Genomic DNA, 19,669 nt, shown 5'->3' on the forward strand with positions numbered 1-19,669 from the left:
TTTGCGATCAGTCGGTTCAAGTCTTAACAGACAACATTACCGCAATGTGGTACATCAACAAACAGGGAGGGGTAGGGTTGTATCTTCTCTGAAGAGAGGCTCTATGACTCTGGTCCTGGGCTCAGGACCATCGGATTTGCATAGTAGCAAACCATTTAACCGGAGTTCTCAATGTACGTGTGGACAGTCTCGGCTGGCACTTTTCAGCCGATCAAGAGTGTCATCTCCATCTGGAAGTGGTTCTTCATGTCTTCCAGCTGTGGAGGACGCATCAGATAGACCTCTTTGCCACTCACGAGAATGAATACTGCCCATCGTTCTGCAACCTCCAGTATCTCATGAAGGGAGCATTGGGGGATGGGTTTCACTTGAGCTGGGGCAACCAGCTGCTTTATGCATTTCCTCGCATTCCCTTGATTCCTCAGATTCTGAGGAAGATTCGCCAAGGCCAGGCCCAAGTTATTTCGATAGCCTCGAATTGACCAAGAAGGGTCTTGTACACAGACCTCCTTTACATCTTGCTGTGCCGTCTGCTCTGTCTCCTTCAGAGGGCAGACCTCTTCTTGCAGGGGCAGGGTCTAAACCTCCACCTCCAGAGCCTGCACATACATGCCTGGAGATTGAATGGGGCCATCTAAATTCTTTTTCTCTTCCCCCAGAAGTGGTGGATGTTATATTATCGGCCAGGCGACACAGCAACAAAACTGTCTATGCTGATAGATGGGCCAAGTTTGTTAAAGGGTGCGAGGAGATACACATTAAACCATTGCTTAGTTGCCGGTTGAGGCTCCTTATGCTTAAAACTGTCTTTCTTATAGCGATCACATCGGTAAGCATGTTAGTGAGCTGCAAGCTCTGAGTGTAAAACCCCCACTTACCACTTTCCATGCAAACAAGGTCGTTTTGAGAATCAGGGTGGCTTTCCTACCAAAGCTGGTGATTCCTTTCCATTTAGGGCAGTCCATAACCCTTCCATCCTTTTACCCTCCTCCCCATCCCTCTAAGGTGGAGGAAAACCTGCACCGTCTGAATCCAAAGAGAGCACTGACCTACTATTTGAACAGATGAGAGACTTCAGGACGAATTATCAGCTTTTTGTTGGCTATGTGGGCAAGAAGAAGAGCAAAGCCATCCATAAAAGAACGCTACCAAGGTGGGTCATTCTTTGCATTAAGTCTACTAATTTTGCTTTGGCTACAGTTGTACCTGTTGTGGATATTTGCAAAGCAGCAACTTGGGCTTCCCTCCACACTTTTGCAAAGTGAGGAGGGATAGTCATTTTGCCCTTTCAGTGCTGCAGGATTTCTTGGTATAGCCAAACAGACACCCACCTCAAAGTGCGGGACTGCTTTGGGATTCTATTCAAAAGGTGAGGAATCCACAGGTAGATGTATCCATCAGAAGAACAAGATGCTTACCTTCCATAACGGTTTTTCTGGAGGATAAAGTATCTACCTGTGGATTTCTCACTGTCCCACCGACTCCCCATTGCCTGTCTGGTTATGCCAAGAAAGATATGATTTGTAAATATTGTATATGTGTATTTCTGACACATTGTACGTACAGAATATTTAAATATAGCTGTTTATAAATTCTTGTGTTGAGTTTGCACATGTTGTAGTTGTGATGTTGGTGTTCACCCGTTTGCCTCGAAGGGGCACATGTACGTACCATTTTTCCTGTCGCAAATAGACCGATTCGCAGAAAAAAACATTTTGGTATGTACAGAGCCTATTTTGCGATTCAGTAATCTATTTACCGAATCGCAAAATAGGTTTAGGTAGGCGTGTTCCCTTCCTAATTGCGAGTCGCAGCGCGATGTAGCATTGTTTTGTGACCGTGAATGCGGTCACAAAACAATCGCAATTAGCACCAGTTTCAAACTGGTGCTAACCCATTCGCAAACGGGAAGGGGTCTGGCAGCGAAAATATTTTTTCAGAGCAGGACCACAGACCACTGCCTGCTCTGAAAAAATGAAAAGAACACTTTAATGAAAACAGGCTGCATATAAAAAAAAACCTGATTTATTTACAAGCAGTCACAGACATGGGGGTCTGCTGTCTCCAGCAGGCCACCATCCCTGTGAGGGTGGCCATTCGCAATGGGGTCGCAAATTGCAACCTACCTCATGAATATTCATGAGGTAGGTCATTTGCGACCCCATTGGGAATCGCAAGCAGTGTAAAGTACACTGTTGTACATCCGGTTTTGCGACTCGCGACCCGTGAATGCAGTCACAAAACAATCGCAATTAGCACCAGTTTCAAACTGGTGCTAACCCATTCGCAAACGGGAAGGGGTCTGGCAGCAAAAATATTTTTTCAGAGCAGGACCACAGACCACTGCCTGCTCTGAAAAAATGAAAAGAACACTTTAATGAAAACAGGCTGCATTAAAAAAAAAAAAACTGATTTATTTACAAGCAGTCACAGACATGGGGGTCTGCTGTCTCCAGCAGGCCACCATCCCTGTGAGGGTGGCCATTCGCAATGGGGTCGCAAATTGCAACCTACCTCATGAATATTCATGAGGTAGGTCATTTGCGACCCCATTGGGAATCGCAAGCAGTGTAAAGTACACTGTTGTACATCTGGTTTTGGGAGTCGCAAGTTGCGAGTCGCTAAACCGGATCTTTAAACATGTGGCCCTAAGTTCACAAATGTATGCACTCTGTGGGGCCACTGATGTTGGTTAGTAGGCCAATTTAAAGATGCATTCCATGAGCTATTTTACCAGGCTGATTGATGCATGCAGTGTGAGAACACTGATAACTGGTACTATGCCCAATGTTGCTTGACCTCTGTGATTCCAGGAAGCCCATTTCTTTGCCCTAGCGTGCATGCATATTGTAGGACCACTGATGCTTGTTACTAGGCCACCTGATGCATAGATGCAAGCAGCATGTGGTGCTTCTGACAGATGCCTCTGGCGCCCATCGATGCAGGCACTGGGTATTGCCACCGATGGCCACTACGAGGTCCATTCATGCATACATTATATTTGGACTTTGAAACTCCTTACTAGACACCTACCACAAACAGCACACCCCAAAAAACACAGACCGACTACCTTTGCCAATGGCTGGTTAGAGAAATAGCCCTGTTGTTCATTTTGTTTTGATGAGTAATCAGTCCCAAATCACTGCATCTACATAAACCTCCTCTAAAGTTACAAGCCCTAAATGTAAGGCTGGAAAACGTTGCTTGTTCCAACAAAAGCCCGTCATAACTTGCCAAGGTAATGCTGTCCTCCATTGAATCCTTGACACCTAATTTGCAAACAGAACTTTGCACAAAATAAAAGAAAATATTTGAAAAGTCTTTTTTCTGCCTCCTGGAATCACAATTTGAATAATTAATAAAACGGGCAGGATTCCATTTTCTTGTGTTTAATGTAATGTTTACTCATAAATTATTCCTATAATATGGGATGACATACCCTTTTCATACATGGGGCGAAGAGGTCTTTTGCTGACTTTCTTCATCATTTATTCATACTCTGATGGGTTATTTTGATCAAAGCGCAAAAAGGGAGCTGTAAAGGGGGCACTGGGGGAGGAGGTGATTAGATTTCGGTCCTAATTATAACTAGAATGAAAGGTCTCCTGGCTGTGCCGACTTGCTGATTTCTTCATTTCCTGCTCAATTACCCTTCTCTGAAAATTCAGCTTTTCTCTGCATTTGTTGTCTACTTCAGTTCACCTGCCTCCAAACCAAGACTACAATAACCAGAGTTTATCAAAATGACTGCATCTGCTCCCCAGTAAAGGAAGGATAAATATTGGAAACTCTCAAACTTTTTTGTGACTCGACTTCCGGTCAATTTGACCCGTAGACCTCTATCCTCAAGATTGCATGTAACTGAACTACTTTTTGTTTGGTTAGCAGCATTATTATGAAAAAAAGTTTTAGGGTTCTGTTAGACCTGACATCGTTGGCACAGTATTTCCCCAAACATTTTGTCTACACTTCTCTTGTTTTGCTCAATTAGTTCTTGTTGACCTTAGGACTCTGTGCACTTTACCACTGCTAGCCAGTGCTAAAGTTCTTTTTCTCTCTCCTTCAAGCATGGATAAAATGGACTACACCAAACTAGCATAATTAATTTACTTGTGGGTCCTAAAGTGCAGCGCCACTTTTCTTGTGCCCCTTAGTGCCCCCCTAATGCCACATTGTGTGCGCCGTATTTAAAATAAGGCGCACCATGGCGGTAGTCAGGGGGACTAGCGTCATCATTTTTTATGCTAGTCTGGTACTTTGTAGGACTAGCGTCAAAAATGTTGATGATAACCCCTTCAAAGCACCCAGAGGTCCATTGAACACAATGGAAGCCTCTGTGTAACGCCTGCACTTAGCAAACATTAAAAAAGTGCTGATAAAATGGAGCAAAGGAATCTCATAGATTTGTTTGAGCCGTTTTATGCCACCCCCCACCAGCACCGGAATGCCCCCCATGCATACATTATGCCTGGCACAGGCATAATGTGGCACAAGGTGTTACAAAGTGGCGCAATGCAAGCATTGCGCCACTTTGTAAATAGGGCGCTGGGTTTTTGCCCTTCAAACGCCACATTTGAATAAAAAAATTATGCTAATGTGGCGTTGGAATGGAGATAGGCCCACATAAATCTGGGCCTAAATGCCACTAGTGGGCCTGTAGCACTAATTGTGCCACCTACCAAAGTAGCCATTTAAAACATGTCTCAGGCTTGCCACTGCAGCCTGTAGTGCATTCGTAAACTGCCAGTTCAACCTGGCAAAATAACCCTTTTGCAAGGACTAAAACTTCTTTTTATTACGCCTGAGTGAAAAGGTCTGCAGTTGCCTCTTAAACCCAAGACCACAAGAGTAATTATGAGGGCTACTTGGCTGGCTTCCTGATAAGCAGCCTCAGGAACAGAACTGCTGTTTTTCATGTCACTCCTTGAACACCAAATTGACACAAAATCAGTTGTGATGACCCTTATTAAAATTATTTGAAGCAGTCACAGAAAGGGCCAATGTGACATGATGGAGATTGAGGACCAGAATTATCAAATTACAAGAGACTACTCAAAATCTTGACATGAGAGTGGAAGATGCCGCAGGAAGGTCTATATGAAACAACATTCAATTTTCTGAGAGAGCTGGGGACCCAGACTGGACAGGTTTCCAGACATTGAGAACCAAAGAACTCTCCAAATTAGAGATAGCCCAAAGGGTGCTGTGCCTTTTCCTAAACTAGGAATAACCCATGACTGTCGATTTATAAACTTCAGTGATAGAGATGTAATTTTACAGGACTTGTGTGAGTGCATCCATGTTTACTTTGAAGGGAAAAAACAAGTTATTTCTGGATACGCCCAGTCCATTCAACAGCAAGGAGTCCTTCTAAACTGTACAAAGACCTGATATTGCTTTCAAATAAATGAAAGCTTTTTCTGTGAAAACCAAGATACTGAAAGACGGGCAGGCACACTTATTCCTGTACCCTGAAATAGTGTGGAACTGGATTGACAAATTGGGAAATTCTGGCAAGCTATCGGGGAGGGAGACACTTCACAATGGAGAACACCCTGTGTGAAGACATACTGTATGGAGTGTGTTACAAACTCTAATCTGTTGGCTTCATCGGAACACTATGCACCCTGTATTGTTACACTAACCCCAAACAGGCATCTGAAGTTGCTTGGATCTCTTTTAACCCATCAAAGAGTGTGTGTAAAAACTCCACTCTAACAGAAGGAGTAAATTTTTTATTAAAAATAACTGTCCAAAACCTTTCCCTGCTAAGATATCTATTTGAGACATTATGGACCATATTTCTGAACATTTAACACATTACAAAGCTAAGAGCCACCTTGCTACGCTGCGCTGCATAAAGGAAGATCGAAGAATGTGCTTTATTTAACATTTTATGGCTCAATCTTGCTCTTTGCTGGCCCTGGTGCACAAACTGCTACCTAGCACCAATGCAGGCACCCTTGCACCATGGTGGAAGGGTGACTGCGCTATAGACAGGATCATTTGTGTGCAGTAAGTGACACCTTCCTACACAAAAACAATCCTCTAAGCCTTTTTCCTCTTTCCTATTGAGCTGCAGAATGCATCACATGCAGAAAGAGCAAAAAAACGAAGAAAAATTATGATTTCTCTTCATTATGCCTTGACTGTGGAGGCAGAGCATGTTCACACATTCCCAGGTACCAGCAGGGCCGTAGCTTTGTCAGTACGATTGTGGGGTGTGAGCTGCAGATTTTCCAGCAATCAGGCTGGCATAAAGGGCCTGATTACAACTTTGGCGTAGGGGGTTAATTCGTCCCAAATGTGACGGATATCCCGCCCACCGTATTACGAGTTCCATAGGATATAATGGACTCGTAATACGGCGGGCGGGATATACCTCACATTTGGGACGGATTAACCCCCTCCGCCAAAGTTGTAATCAGGCCCATAATGTTTAAATACATTATTCGACAAGCCCGGTGCATGAGAGGGTGCAAAGGGGCAGTGGAAAGTGAGAGAAATGCAGATTGGTAGAAGTGCTAAGGGGCATATTTAAGAGGCCCTAGCGCCACCGGAGCATCACTTTTCATGACGCTCCGGTGGCGCTAAGCACTGCTCTACATTTACAAGGAGCTGTAACTTTACTTTATTTAAGGTGTTCTGCCTCTTTGTAAATATGGGCCCTTCTGACACAGATTTCTGAGTCAGAGGGGCGTGCAATCAGTGTTGCGGTAGGGGTTCCATCACTACTCCCGTTGTTTTTGATGTTGCCTCAGATTTATGAGTTTTCGTAAACCTGATGCAGGCCAAAAACTAACGCCACCCCAGGGTGGTGTTAGCATGGTAAAACAAGGAGGAATGCTTTTATTCCTCTTTGTCTTTTGCTTTTTCTTATGTGTGCTGCATGGCGCAACACACATAGAAGAAGCAAAATGCCATTGTAGATTGTTTATGTGCAGGAAGGGACACCTTCCTGCACATAAACACTCATTCAAAATGATGCTTTGATACTTCTATGTGTGCTGCATTTTGTAGCAAACATCGAAGTGCCAGATCGCCATTATAGATTGTTTATGTGCAGGAAGGAACACCTTCCTGCACATAAACAATCTATCCCCTCAAAGCAGACACCCATGCACTATGGTGCAAGGATGCCTGCCTTGGCGCTATGCAGCTTAATTCAGTGCCAGCACAGGGGGAAAAATGTCTAAAGTGACGCAGCACTGCTATTTTTGGCACAGCACCGCACTGCGCCACTTTAACATAAAACTGGGCCTAGGAGAGAAAACACAGTGGGCTAATTTTAAGAAAAGTGGCTCTGCATCAAATGCATCAGCACTTTTCCTGCGCCACTTAGCATCCCCCTAATGCCACCATGTGTGTGCCGTATATAACATACAGCGCACCATGGCGGTAGCTATGGAACTCGCATCAACATTTTTGACGCTAGATTGGCGCTTTGTTGGATTAGCGTAAAAAATATTGACACTAATCCTGCAAAGCACCTAGAGGCCCATTGAAAACAATGGGAACCTCATTTTGATGCCTGCTCAGAGCAGGTATTAAAAATGCTAAAAAAATGGCGCAAAGAAATTTTTTAGATTTCTTTGCGCCATTTTTTCGTACCACCTATTGCACCACTTTGTTAATATGGCAGATGGAAAAAGCCAATTTAGTGCTGCTTTAGTGTCAAAGAAATGACGGTATGCTGGTGCTCAGGTGGCTCTAGGGGCTCTTTAATGTGTCCCAATATTTTGTAAAATAACCAATATCTTTTCAGACTTTCAAACTAGAGAGGGTGTTTCTGTATTTTTGACTGTGTGTATGTAAAAAGTGCTGGTGAAATCCGACTGACATCTCAAAATACCCAACTTAAAGCACCTGTACTCAACAATTTATCAGAAAATACATTAATTAGGGTGTGTTCCCCAAACACCCCCCTGAAGCTGCGCCACTCTCTACCAGTATTGATAAATCTGGCAATGCTTCAAAATCCATAGGTGGATGCATGGGAACACCCAATCTCCATCCATACAAAGGCTCCCGGGGCAGAGTAACACAAGGTAGCAACTTGCGTTGCCTAGAGTTAGTCCACATTTACCAAGCCACGCAGGACCATGCAAGATGGCACTGCCTGGCTTGGTAAATCTCACCTAGGTTTTGCGTCGCCCTTCAACCCCCTTGCATGGCACACGGGCCATGACAAACCTTGATAATTATGTCCCTAGCTGTTTAATTCAATACAAATTAAACATGGAACAGAGCAGTGTGTTGTGGAATAAAAATCAAGTAGAATATCTTTATTTTAAATTCAACAGACATGGTAATCTGCTCCAAATTCAAAAGAGCTGCCCATCCACCAAACGTGTGGTTTCACCACTCTACTACGGTCTGATAACTTGCCATGTTTCTGACAGCAGAGTTTCCACTGGTTCTGCCATACGAAGCCTTTGACTGACATTGGACTTCTAGTCAAAGTACTTCAGACTGTCCACCCAGTATAGGGCAGGCATTCCAGTGTGGTCTTTTCTTGTTCAGAGAAGGCTTAGGGTAGGGAAGGGCTGGTAATTCCAAAATGGAAGACAAATAAATTACCCTTACAGATTGGGAGGAATCTCAGAGCAGGTCAACCGCGGTATTCCATTGGCGGTACACACCGCTGCGCTCAAAATACACATACTCTTACAAAACACAACCACATTGGACAATTCGAAATACACACACCTGATAGACATACACACACCACACCCACACATCCAAACCAATATAAAACACACACCCACATCACCCACAAACTCCTACGACAAAAATTGAGAAAGAAGCCCAGAGAGAGACACCACCAGAAACAACACTAGCATCCACAGGCACACAACACCATCACTCACACAACATCCACGCACCTCAGACAACACAGACAAACACATCCCCTCACACATCACAACACACACCACCTCACACATTACCCACACCACACCATGGCACCGCAAAGACAACCCAGGTTCTCTGAAGAGGAGCTCAGGGACATGGTGGAGGAAAATATCTGGGTAGAGCCACAGCTATTCGGATCACAGGTGCAGCATACCTCTATAGCTAGGAAGATGGAGCTATGGCGCAGAATCGTAGACAGGGTCAACGCAGTGGGACAGCATCCAAGAACTAGGGATGACATCAGGAAGATGTGGAACGACCTACGGGGGAAGGTGTGTTCCGTGGTCTCAAGACACCAGATTGCAGTTCAGAGGACTGGCGTCGGACCCCCACCTCCTCCTCCACAACTTACAACATGGGAGGAGCAGTTCTTGGCTATACTGCATCCTGAGGGCCTCGCAGGTGTAGCAGGAGGAATGGACTCTTGTAAGTCAAATCTTAACTATGACATCCCCCACCCTACCTGCATGCTATCACATACCCCACCCTCACCCCCATCACTCCAACACCTCACATATGCCCCACTAACACAACCCACACATCCCAACACCAAGCCCTGCATGCAACACCAAAGCATGGACACCCATCACCAAAGCATGTCCACTACAGATACCCAAACCAAATATCACACAAGGTCCTAGACAAGAATGTAAGCACTGGGGTACAGGGTCACCCACCCATTGCACACAATGGCACACACAGATGCAATAATCATGCCTTTAAATCCCTGCAGGACCCCTACCCAACGTCACCAGACAGGAGGTTCCAGACATGTTCACTCCCCCCACAGAAGAGGCCCACAGTGATGACACAAGCTCTGTCCAACTGGATCTAGATGACCAGCCCGGGCCATCTGGGACCTCAGGACAGTCGGTTCCCCTCACACTGGAAGATGCCACCACAGAGCCTCCCCCCTCAGGAAACACCAGCACAGCACCCACCCAGCGGGCTCATCCCTCTGTCCCCAGGACACGTCAAACAGCAGTGTGTCCACCACTACAGGGAACCCAGGTAAACCCACCACCCCAAGAACATCAGGGACCTGGGGGCAGTGGCAGTGGGCACACGGTTCAGGGGACAGAGAAACAGGAAAACCAGAGAACTTGGAGGACTGCTGTGCGACAGGGAGAGGACAGGCCCTGGGAACCCACTCTCCATGAGGCCCTCTCCAACATCATGGGAGCATACCATGATTCCCAGGATGCGATGGCAACGGTACTGGCCAAGTTTCAGGAGACCCAGCGGCTGCAGGAGGAACAGTATTTGTCTATCAGGGAGGAGCTCAAGTCTATCAACACCACCCTGGTCACCATTGTAGGGGTGCTGAAGGACCTTGTCAACACCAGGAGGGACAATGTGGCACAACAAGGGGCCCCTGACACTAGCCTGGATGATGAACAGCCCACCACCTCCGCCGGCACTAGTGGACAGGAGGCACCACCACAGGACCACCACATCAGCACCCCACCCCCTGCAGATGGAGATCCACCCCGCAAACAGTCCCTGAGATCCAGGACAAAGACAGAGAACAATGCCAAGACCCCCGCCAAGAAATGAGACCACCCTGAATGTCATCCTTCTGTCCCACTTCGTCACCCTGTCCATCCATCAACTGCCCTAGCTCCACTTCCTATGCCCCTTTGGACAAAGCACCTGTGAAACAAATAGACTGGACTCTGCCATGGACATTCCTCCACCATCACCCCTGCCCATTGTACAACACCCTCCACTAATTTGCACTTAAATAAACACCCTTGAATCACAAAACAATCTGGAGTCAGTATGTGCTTTCACAAATGTGTATTTGCTATAACTAAGGAAAATAGCAATGTCGATTGTATTGTCAACATACCTATGTCACACAGCTCTAGTCCATGAGGTAGTATAGCAGAGTTCACACAGTAGGACCCACTGTGAAATGGAAATGCAAAGTGACAAGTCAGGGTCCATACACTGGGTGAAAGTGACAGACATATGATAGGTCTAACAATTGTATGAGATAGGGGAGGCAGTGATGTCTTCTTACCTGTGTCTCACTGGAAGTATTGCTGGATAACGTTGTTTCTGTTGTCGATATACTCTTCTTCTGCCTCCTCTTCTTCACTGTACACAGGCTCCACAGCTGCCACAAGACCTTCTTCTGGACCATCCTCCTGCAGAAAAGGCACCTGTCGTTGCAAAGCCAGGTTGTGCAGCATACAGCAGGCCACGATGATCTGGCACACCTTCTTTGGTGAGTATTAGAGAGAACCACCTGTCATATGGAGGCACCGGAACCTGGCCTTTAGGAGGCCGAAGGTCCTTTCGATCACTCTCCTAGTTCGCCCATGTGCCTCATTGTAGCGTTCCTCTGCCCTTGTCCTGGCATTTCTCACTGGGGTCAGTAGCCATGACAGGTTGGGGTACCCAGAGTCACCTGCAAATGACGAGGGACAACTGTTAGACACACACTAACCCTTAGGGACAACCCCAGACAATCATTCACATGGTATAGGGTCTCTGGAGTTGCCCCATCACATAAGGGATGCTGCTATTCCTCAAAATGTAAGCGTCATGCACTGAGTCTGGAAACTTGGCATTCACATGGGAGATGTACTGGTCGGCCAAACACACCATCTGCACATTCATTGAATGGTAGCTCTTCCGGTTTCTGTACACCTGTTCACTCCTGCGGGGGGTACCAAGGCCACATGTGTCCCATCAATGGCACCTATAATGTTGGGGATATGTCCCAGGGCATAGAAGTCACCTTTCACTGTGAGCAAATCCTCCACTCTGGACAACACGTTTGAGAACATAGGCTGGGACATCCCTGATGCAATGGCCACTGTTGTCTGAAAAGACCCACTTGCCAGGAAATGGAGTACTGACAGGACCTGCACTAGAGGGGGGATTCCTGTGGGATGGCGGATAGCTGACATCAGGTCTGGCTCCAACTGGGCACACAGTCCCTGGATTCTGGCACGATCAAGTCTGTAAGTGATGATGTGTCTGTCTTCCATTGTCGACAGGTCCACCAGCGGTCTGTACACAGGAGGATGACGCCATCTCCTCACCTGCCCCAGCGGACGTGCCCTATGGACGAGAACAGTGAGCACAGAGTCAGCCAACACTGAGGTATTAACAAAATATTTATTGCACACATTTGTCAATCCGCAATGTGCCTGCCACTGTGTGTATGCAAGGCCTAGGTAGGTGTGACGCAGTTAAAATTAATGCCATGTGGCCCCCTGAAATGGCGGCTGCCTGACCTGTAATGTGGGACAAGGGGATATGAGGTAACTGCGCTGGTGTTGCACACCGTCGCGGTAGGCGGTCGAAGACCGCGGTGCAATCCTGCATTGGTTAACATTGGACCTTATGGGTCCCCGGAGCCAATCACGATGTAAGCCGGCGGTGACGGTACGCACCGCCGGGGACGTGACCGCCATTTTCTGTCTGTTCACTCACTTGATACCTTACCTTCGACAGGAGAGGACCTACACTGCAAGTGCTGCTGTGACCTCAGTCTGGAAGCGAAGATGGGTCATGTGTCTTGGGAAAGGGCCCCTGCCTTCTCTTCGGAGGAGTTAGAGAAGTTAGTGGATGGGGTCCTCCCCCAGTACACGCTACTCTACGGTCCCCCAGACAAACAGGTGAGTACACTGAGAGCATGCTGAATGGGCAATGCCTGTTTGGAGTGGAGTGGATGGAAGATACGGGGGGGACTGAGGCCTGCATGAGCGGACGGTGAGTGTATGTGCATCAGGGCAAGGGTGGGAACGTGGGTCAATGACTGTGACGATCCAGACGGTTAAAGATTATCCTTTTCCCCTGTACTATTCCTGTAGGTCAGCACCCACCAGAAGAAGGATATTTGGCGTCCCATCGCCAAGGACGTCAGGACTCTGGGGGTCCACCACTGCTGGAAAAGATGGGAGGACATTCGCCGCTGGAGCAAGAAAACGGTGGAGGCCCAGCTGGGGATGGCCTCCCAACGGGGGAGGGGTGCCTGTCGCACCATGACCACCCTGATGTTCCGGGTCCTGGTGGTGGCGTATCCGGAGTTGGATGGGCACTTGAGGGCATCACAGCAGCCACAAGGGGGTGAGTACAGTCACATCCATCTGACTCTGTGTGCATTACGAGGTGTCTGGGTGGGGGAGGTGGCACTCACACAAGCATCATACCCATGCACACATGCCAACATCCACTGCCTCCACTGTGTCCCCCTCCTCCACGTCTCCCTCCTCCCTCCCTGTCTCGTCTCCACTCACACCTGCATGCACTACATCTTCAGCCACTACCTTCATCACCAGCACACCCATCACCACACACCGCTCACGTGCACTCACCACCCCCACTACCATTCACACATCCCCAGTGTCCTCTACCAGTGTGTCTGTGAGCCCTCCTCCCAGAGTACACAAACGCAGCCACACACCCACCCAACAGCCATCCACCTCACAACAGCCTCCAGCCCATGCACCTTTACTCAAAGTCAGCAAACGTACACCTCCTACATCCACTACCTCTTCCTCCACTCCCAAACCCCCTCCATCTACCTGTCCCAGTGTGTCTAAAAAGCTTTTCCTATCTAATGTTGACCTCTTCCCTACACCTCCCCTCCCGTCCGTCCCCTAGGGCCCCCCTTTCCAGGTCCCAACCCAGCATCTCAGCCACCACATCACCAGGCACAGTGGTGCCAGCAATTGCGGGCTTTTGGAGTGCGCCAAGCAACAGGGCTGCCAGTGTTCCACGGAGCAAGGGCAAGGACATTCCGCCACCTCCAAAAGTCAAAAAGTTGCCCACATCCCAGAGGGAGAAGGCGAAAATACCTGCCACCAAGGGCTCAGGCAAAACAAAAGTGGATAGTGGCAAGACAGCTGCGCCACCATCCAAGGTGGGGAAGGGCCAGAAGATCAAGGGCAGGTCCACGTCGACGCCAACCTGCACGGCGGACAAGATCGCCACCAGCACCGCCACCTGCACTGCCACATGCACCGCCACCAGCACCGCAGTCACTGAGCCCGCCGCCAGCACCGCAGTCACTGAGCCCGCCACCAGCACCGCAGTCACTGAGCCCGCCACCAGCACCGCAGTCACTGAGCCCGCCGCCTCAAAGACCGCCGCCAGCACCAATTCCACAGAGGCCGCCGCCAGCACCGATGCCGGAGAGCCCGCCGCCAGCACCGTTGCCACAGAGTCCGCCGCAAGCACCGCCGCTACTGACACCGCCGCCAGCACCGATGCCACAGAGTCCGCTGCAAGCACCACCGCTACTGACACCGCCGTCAGCACCGATGCCACTGAGGCAGCCGCAAGCACCGCCGCTACTGACACCGCCGCCAGCACCGCCAGTGGCCCCGTGACATCCTGAGCCAGTGGCGCCACCGCAGGCATGGCTGCCATCCCCAGTGGTCAGTCGTCCGAGGCTGGTGGTCAGTTCCAGGAGCCTGGGCAGCTTGCATGTTGCATCACCGTCAGTGGAGTGTCACATCCACTACCTCAGTCCTTGGCAGGATGAAGCACTCTGGGCACAAAGCCCCCTCCAAAACCAGTGGAGAAAGACATCCACTACCTCAGTCCTTGGCAGGATGAAGCACTCTGGGCACAAAGCCCCCTCCAGAACCAGTGGAGAAAGACATCCACTACCTCAGTCCTTGGCAGGATGAACCACTCTGGGCACATAGCCCCCTCCAGAACCAGTGGAGAAAGACATCCACTAGCTCAGAACCAGTGGAGAAAGACATCCACTACCTCAGTCCTTGGCAGGATGAAGCACTCTGGGCACAAAGCCCCCTCCAGAACCAGTGGAGACTGTTATCCATTTGAGAAACTGTGGCTTTGCACTCCCCAGGATAAAGCAGTGGGCAACCCACTCACTGGAGAGACTTGAGAGACTGTGGCTTTGCACTCCCCAGGATAAAGCAGTGGGCAACCCACCCACTGGAGAGACTTGAGAGACTGTGGCTTTGCACTCCCCAGGATAAAGCAGGGGGCAAACCACCCACTGGAGAGACTTGAGAGACTGTGGCTTTACACTCCCCAGGATAGAGCAGTGGGCACACCACCCACTGGAGAGACTTGAGAGACTGTGGCTTTGCACTCCCCAGGATACATCAATGGACATGGAGCCCCCTCGTGGAGCTGGCGTTGTGCACTCATCCGGCTGAGGTGCCCCCCCTTCCCTTCCCCCTGAGGTGCCTGTTTCATTTCGATCTGATGCCCCAGCAGTGTGCTCTCCGTTTGGAGTCTGGTATCGAGTGTGGGCCTTGCCCCTGCATTTTGGGCCCAGTGGTCCACGGACTATGAATGGTGCACTATCCGGACTTGTATAGTTGGTGTACATAATTGTTTATACTGTATTTAAAGTTTTGACTAATGGATTTTTATTTATTACAATCGTTCAACTCATTTCCTTTTGTCCTTGCGTTCTTCCAGAGGGGGTGGGGGGTGTAAATGTAATGTTGCAGCATGTATTTGTATGTATGTTGTTGTGAGTGAGGGTGGGGGAGGGGGTTTTGCGTGTTGCGTGTGTGTGTCACTATCTTTTCCCTCCCACCTCCCCTGTGTTGTAGGTGCAGTACTCACTGTGGTCGGGTTTTTGTTTGCGTTGGTTCCGTCCCGGAAAAGGTGGCGGATTGGCCTCTCATAATAGTGTGGGCGGTACATTGTATTCCGCCTGTCTGTTGGCGGTGACCGCCATGCTGTTTGTTTCTACTGCCGTGGCGGTCAGAGTGCTAAAGTGGCTGTCTATGTTAGCGGTTTCCGCCATGGTCGTCATTCCATTTTTTTTACCGACGAACTGTTGGCGGTCTTACCGCCGCTTTAACACCGACTGCCAGGGTTGCAATGAGGGCCTATGTCACATAGAATTTCTTTTAGTGAGAATTCTCAGATGCTTTGAACATGAATTTCTTTCTATTGCTGGACAGTACTGAATACACAGATTTTTTTTTTTGTAGATTTCTGAAACCTTATTTGTTGTTTACAAAAATAAAGTCACTTCTTTCAGCCCTGATTCATCGGAAAGTACAGCAATGATTTGAACATCTTGTTCTTTCCATTGGTGATCAAATTCCCAGATGAAGTGAAAATAGTTTGTTACAATGAGCACTTTTATTAGATAGTCTTATCACCTATGCGTAGAACTTTGTTCTGATGCCACATTTTATAGGTTATGGTCATTGCTTGCAATGAATAACATCCCATGGCATGGCCATAAACAATGCAAGGAAACACAACATATTTATTCCATCTTCAATTTAGAAGGCCAAGTCGAGCTGGGCATTTGGATTCACACAATCATTATTGCTATGATAAATGTGTAGGAAGTGTAATTGCATATTTATTAGTTGTACTGAAGACCTGTGTCACTTCCTCCCTCATGGACCTTCTGTGCAAAGGATTGAAGATATGAAACATGAAGAGGCACCAGCAATTATGGTTATGGTGTTTTCACTATTTCCAAGTGGTGCATCTTTAAAGTGCTGCTCTACATAAAGTATGTATCTATTGTTTGCCATGTTGCCATGTATCCAATTTATATTCCCATGTTTTTAATTTCAAATGAGTATCCTCATGGCCATAAAATCCGGAATGAGTCGAAGCAAGACCTAGAGCCTCATATATCCTCCAAGTTTCTTCCAATTGTCACCACGACCTTGAGCCCCTGTTACATAGGAATTTTACTTATTCGTTTTTTTTGGTGAATAATGCATTCATGGTTTAATATCCCACACACGTCACAACATATTGTGATCTGAACAGAGTCATTTTACATATTTGTTAGTCAACTGCAACTTGATTTGTTTTGAAGACGATAAAATGTAGTATTCTCTGTGGATATATGTAAGATAAGGTAAGTTTATTGTCTGATTAATAAAAATCATTACAACGTATGTAAAACATTAATACAGAATTTGCACAACAGTACTTTAGGCAAAAGTAAAATAAGTATAACAGTAGGCTAAAAACCATTTGCAATTCAATAAAGTTTATCTCTAAAATCGTTATTAGTAGTAGGAAGGGATACCTTTAATCACCATATTAAAAGTGACAGTTGTCCCGCCCCGGAAATGACGTCATATCCGGTGGCTGGGACTTCCGGTGTCCCAGAAAGCCCTCCCCGGAAGTGACGTGCATGGGGGTGTCACGTGGTTTGTGAACACGTGTTGTTGGCTGGTAGAGCCACCCTTTTTTTTTTTTTTGAAATGCTGCATATAAGGAGCTGGTTAGAACCGGCTGTCAAACCGCAAACCAGGGCTGAATCAGTTTGCCAAGGCGCTATGAAGAGATACAATCCGATCGCCAGAAAAGCCGTCTCCTCAGGGGCCCTGAACACTATTGGTAGATATTACCGGACCCTCGCCCCTCGTACGATGGATGAGAATGCACAACAGGGTGTCCCAGACACCCGGGATACCGATGTTACAGGTTTTCAAGAGGAACTTTGCCATCGGCTTGAAAAGCTTGACCTCAAGGATGTGTCGCCCTTGATATCCCCTATTAAGGGGTCCGGCAGTGACAGCGATGTCTCGAAAGATGGATTAAGCGGGGCATCTAACGTCGTAGACATTGAAGTTGAAGAATGTGTACCACCCCCGAATTCGCCCGTCTATGAAGACATGGGCTTCCAGGAGGACCCCGAGGCAGAGGCCTTTATTTTACAACCATCAGGTGTGAGTTCAGGCGCTGTTTCTGTCCCAATGGACCTCTGCGACTCCCAAGATTTCAGAGGAGCCGCTGAGTGTGAAGCGAATGCTGAGGTTAGTAAAGACATTTTTTTATTTTATTTTTTTATGCCTGTATACTCTAATGTCATACTTTTAACTAATAATGTGTCTTGTGCTTTCTGTTTGAACCCTAGAACATAACAGAAGAAAGAGAGCCTCTAGAAGGGTCAGCTCCAAAGGTTAACACCGTAAATTTTTTCTGCTTATGCTGTTCCAGACAGTCTGAAAGTATTACAAGCCAGAACAAAGAGCCTCGTAAGAAATGTGTTTGCACCTACACTAGCCACGATCTTGAAAAGGAAGCTCCGGGCGTCCCCTGTGACACCATATGGCCGGTTAAAGGCTTTGCAGCTGCCGTTGTGAACGCGTGTGTTAAAAGGGATTATTATGACCTTTGCTACGGGCATAAAATTAATGACCCTCAACAGGAGGCTCACGAATGTCTATACGATGCATACACTGCAAGAACAATTCGTCACGTTTGTAACCGGATAGACACTTATCGGGTATATAAGCTGTTAAGGGTTGTGTATGGGCTGTCTGCTGTGAAGAAAAGTGTCCATTGTGACATGATGAAGGTCTTGGCTGCGGCTGTCCTTGAGATCCGATACGCTGCAGAGCCATGCTCAAAACTCGACCGCATGCACGGGTTGTGTCCCCCCTTTGACAAACGTATGGTAGAACGGGTTATAGAAAGACGAATGTGTGACATTTATTATAAAAACAGAAGAATGTTGTCTTTAGCCCCTCGAAAACTGTTTTAAATAAATAAATAAAGAAATAAATAAAAAATAAATTTAAAAAAAAAAAAAAAAAAAAAAAAAGTAGACCATAAATATGTTACTTAACGCTCCATACTTACTCACTTTTAGGAGGGGATTCCGGGTATCGAGGTGCAAGATGTCTATGAGTTACAACCGGGCTACATCTGTATCGGGAGATTGATTTTTGTGCTGGTTAAAGAAAGAATAGCTGAAATACAGCCTGTGACTCTGCGATGTCTGAACATTTCGGAACCTTCTGCCTTGTTGCAATGTAACTGCCATGAGTGTATCGCCAAGTGGTGTATCAATGGCCGGCTAAACGCATCTGTTAAATGCTGGGCCTTGGACAAAGACCACAAGCGCAAGTTAAGACTTTCACCTGAGACGGGGGTGCATGAGGCTTTGGAGAACATGACTGTAGATTATCTCACAAATAAAGGTTCTGCATTGTCCTATCTAGAACTGTATGAACTGTTGAATTATATCAGTATCCTGAGCGTTCAGAGTTATAGACGTGGGGAACGGGAAGTCATGTCTAGAGCTATTGAGAGTATAGCTATAAAAATATCAATGTTTGTGTCGCTTAGGGTTTGTAAAGGAACATGCTCTGAGTAACATGTGTAGTGGATGTTGTACTATGTATACGTTTGTAAAAAAAAAAGCCACATTGGATCCGGGTTTTGACATTTATAAGATATGTAGCACAAAATGTCAAATACACGCTGGTTGTATACCCCAGCCGCACATGTATGTTTTTTATGTTTAATAAAATGACCTTACACAAAACAGGTGTCTTTCATTTCGGGGTGTTGATGTGAGACAGCATGACGGATGCTGATTTAAGGAAGCTTTATTACGATAAACAGGGGGTTGGAAGTTTCGGAGGCTCCGAAGCTCTATTTAGAAGGGCTCGAGCTGAAAATGAATCTGTAAAACGTGCCAGTGTGAAGACTTGGTTAGCTGGGGAAGAGGCTTATTCGCTGCACAAACCTGCCAGGAGGCGCTTTAAGAGGCGGGCCACCGTTGTTAACGCACAGCTCGATTATCAGTGGCAGGCCGACATAATCAGTCTTCAAGATCTAGCAAAACATAACGATGGCGCCATGTATATATTAACCGTCATAGACGTCTTGTCCAAATACGCATATGCAGAGGCGTTAAACGATAAAAGTGGTACCAGCGTTACAGCTGCTTTTAAAGACATCTTCGCTAGCGGGCGTGTGCCCCAGAAACTACAAACAGACGCCGGAAAGGAATTTTTAAACAAACATTTCC

General features: G+C 47.2%; 1 protein-coding gene across 1 annotated transcript in view; it reads right to left on the bottom strand.

Annotated features, from left to right (window-relative positions):
* Positions 1-203: 203 nt before the first annotated feature.
* The window catches only part of LOC138283308 (uncharacterized), a 35,140-nt gene continuing 15,674 nt past the window's right edge, over positions 204-19,669 (bottom strand). The window contains exon 6 of the mRNA XM_069221322.1: positions 204-472. Coding sequence (XP_069077423.1) covers positions 204-472 — 269 coding nt within the window. The remainder of the gene's footprint in view (positions 473-19,669) is intronic.

This window comes from Pleurodeles waltl, chromosome 3_1 (genome assembly GCF_031143425.1).
Source record: "Pleurodeles waltl isolate 20211129_DDA chromosome 3_1, aPleWal1.hap1.20221129, whole genome shotgun sequence".
NCBI lineage: Eukaryota > Metazoa > Chordata > Amphibia > Caudata > Salamandridae > Pleurodeles > Pleurodeles waltl.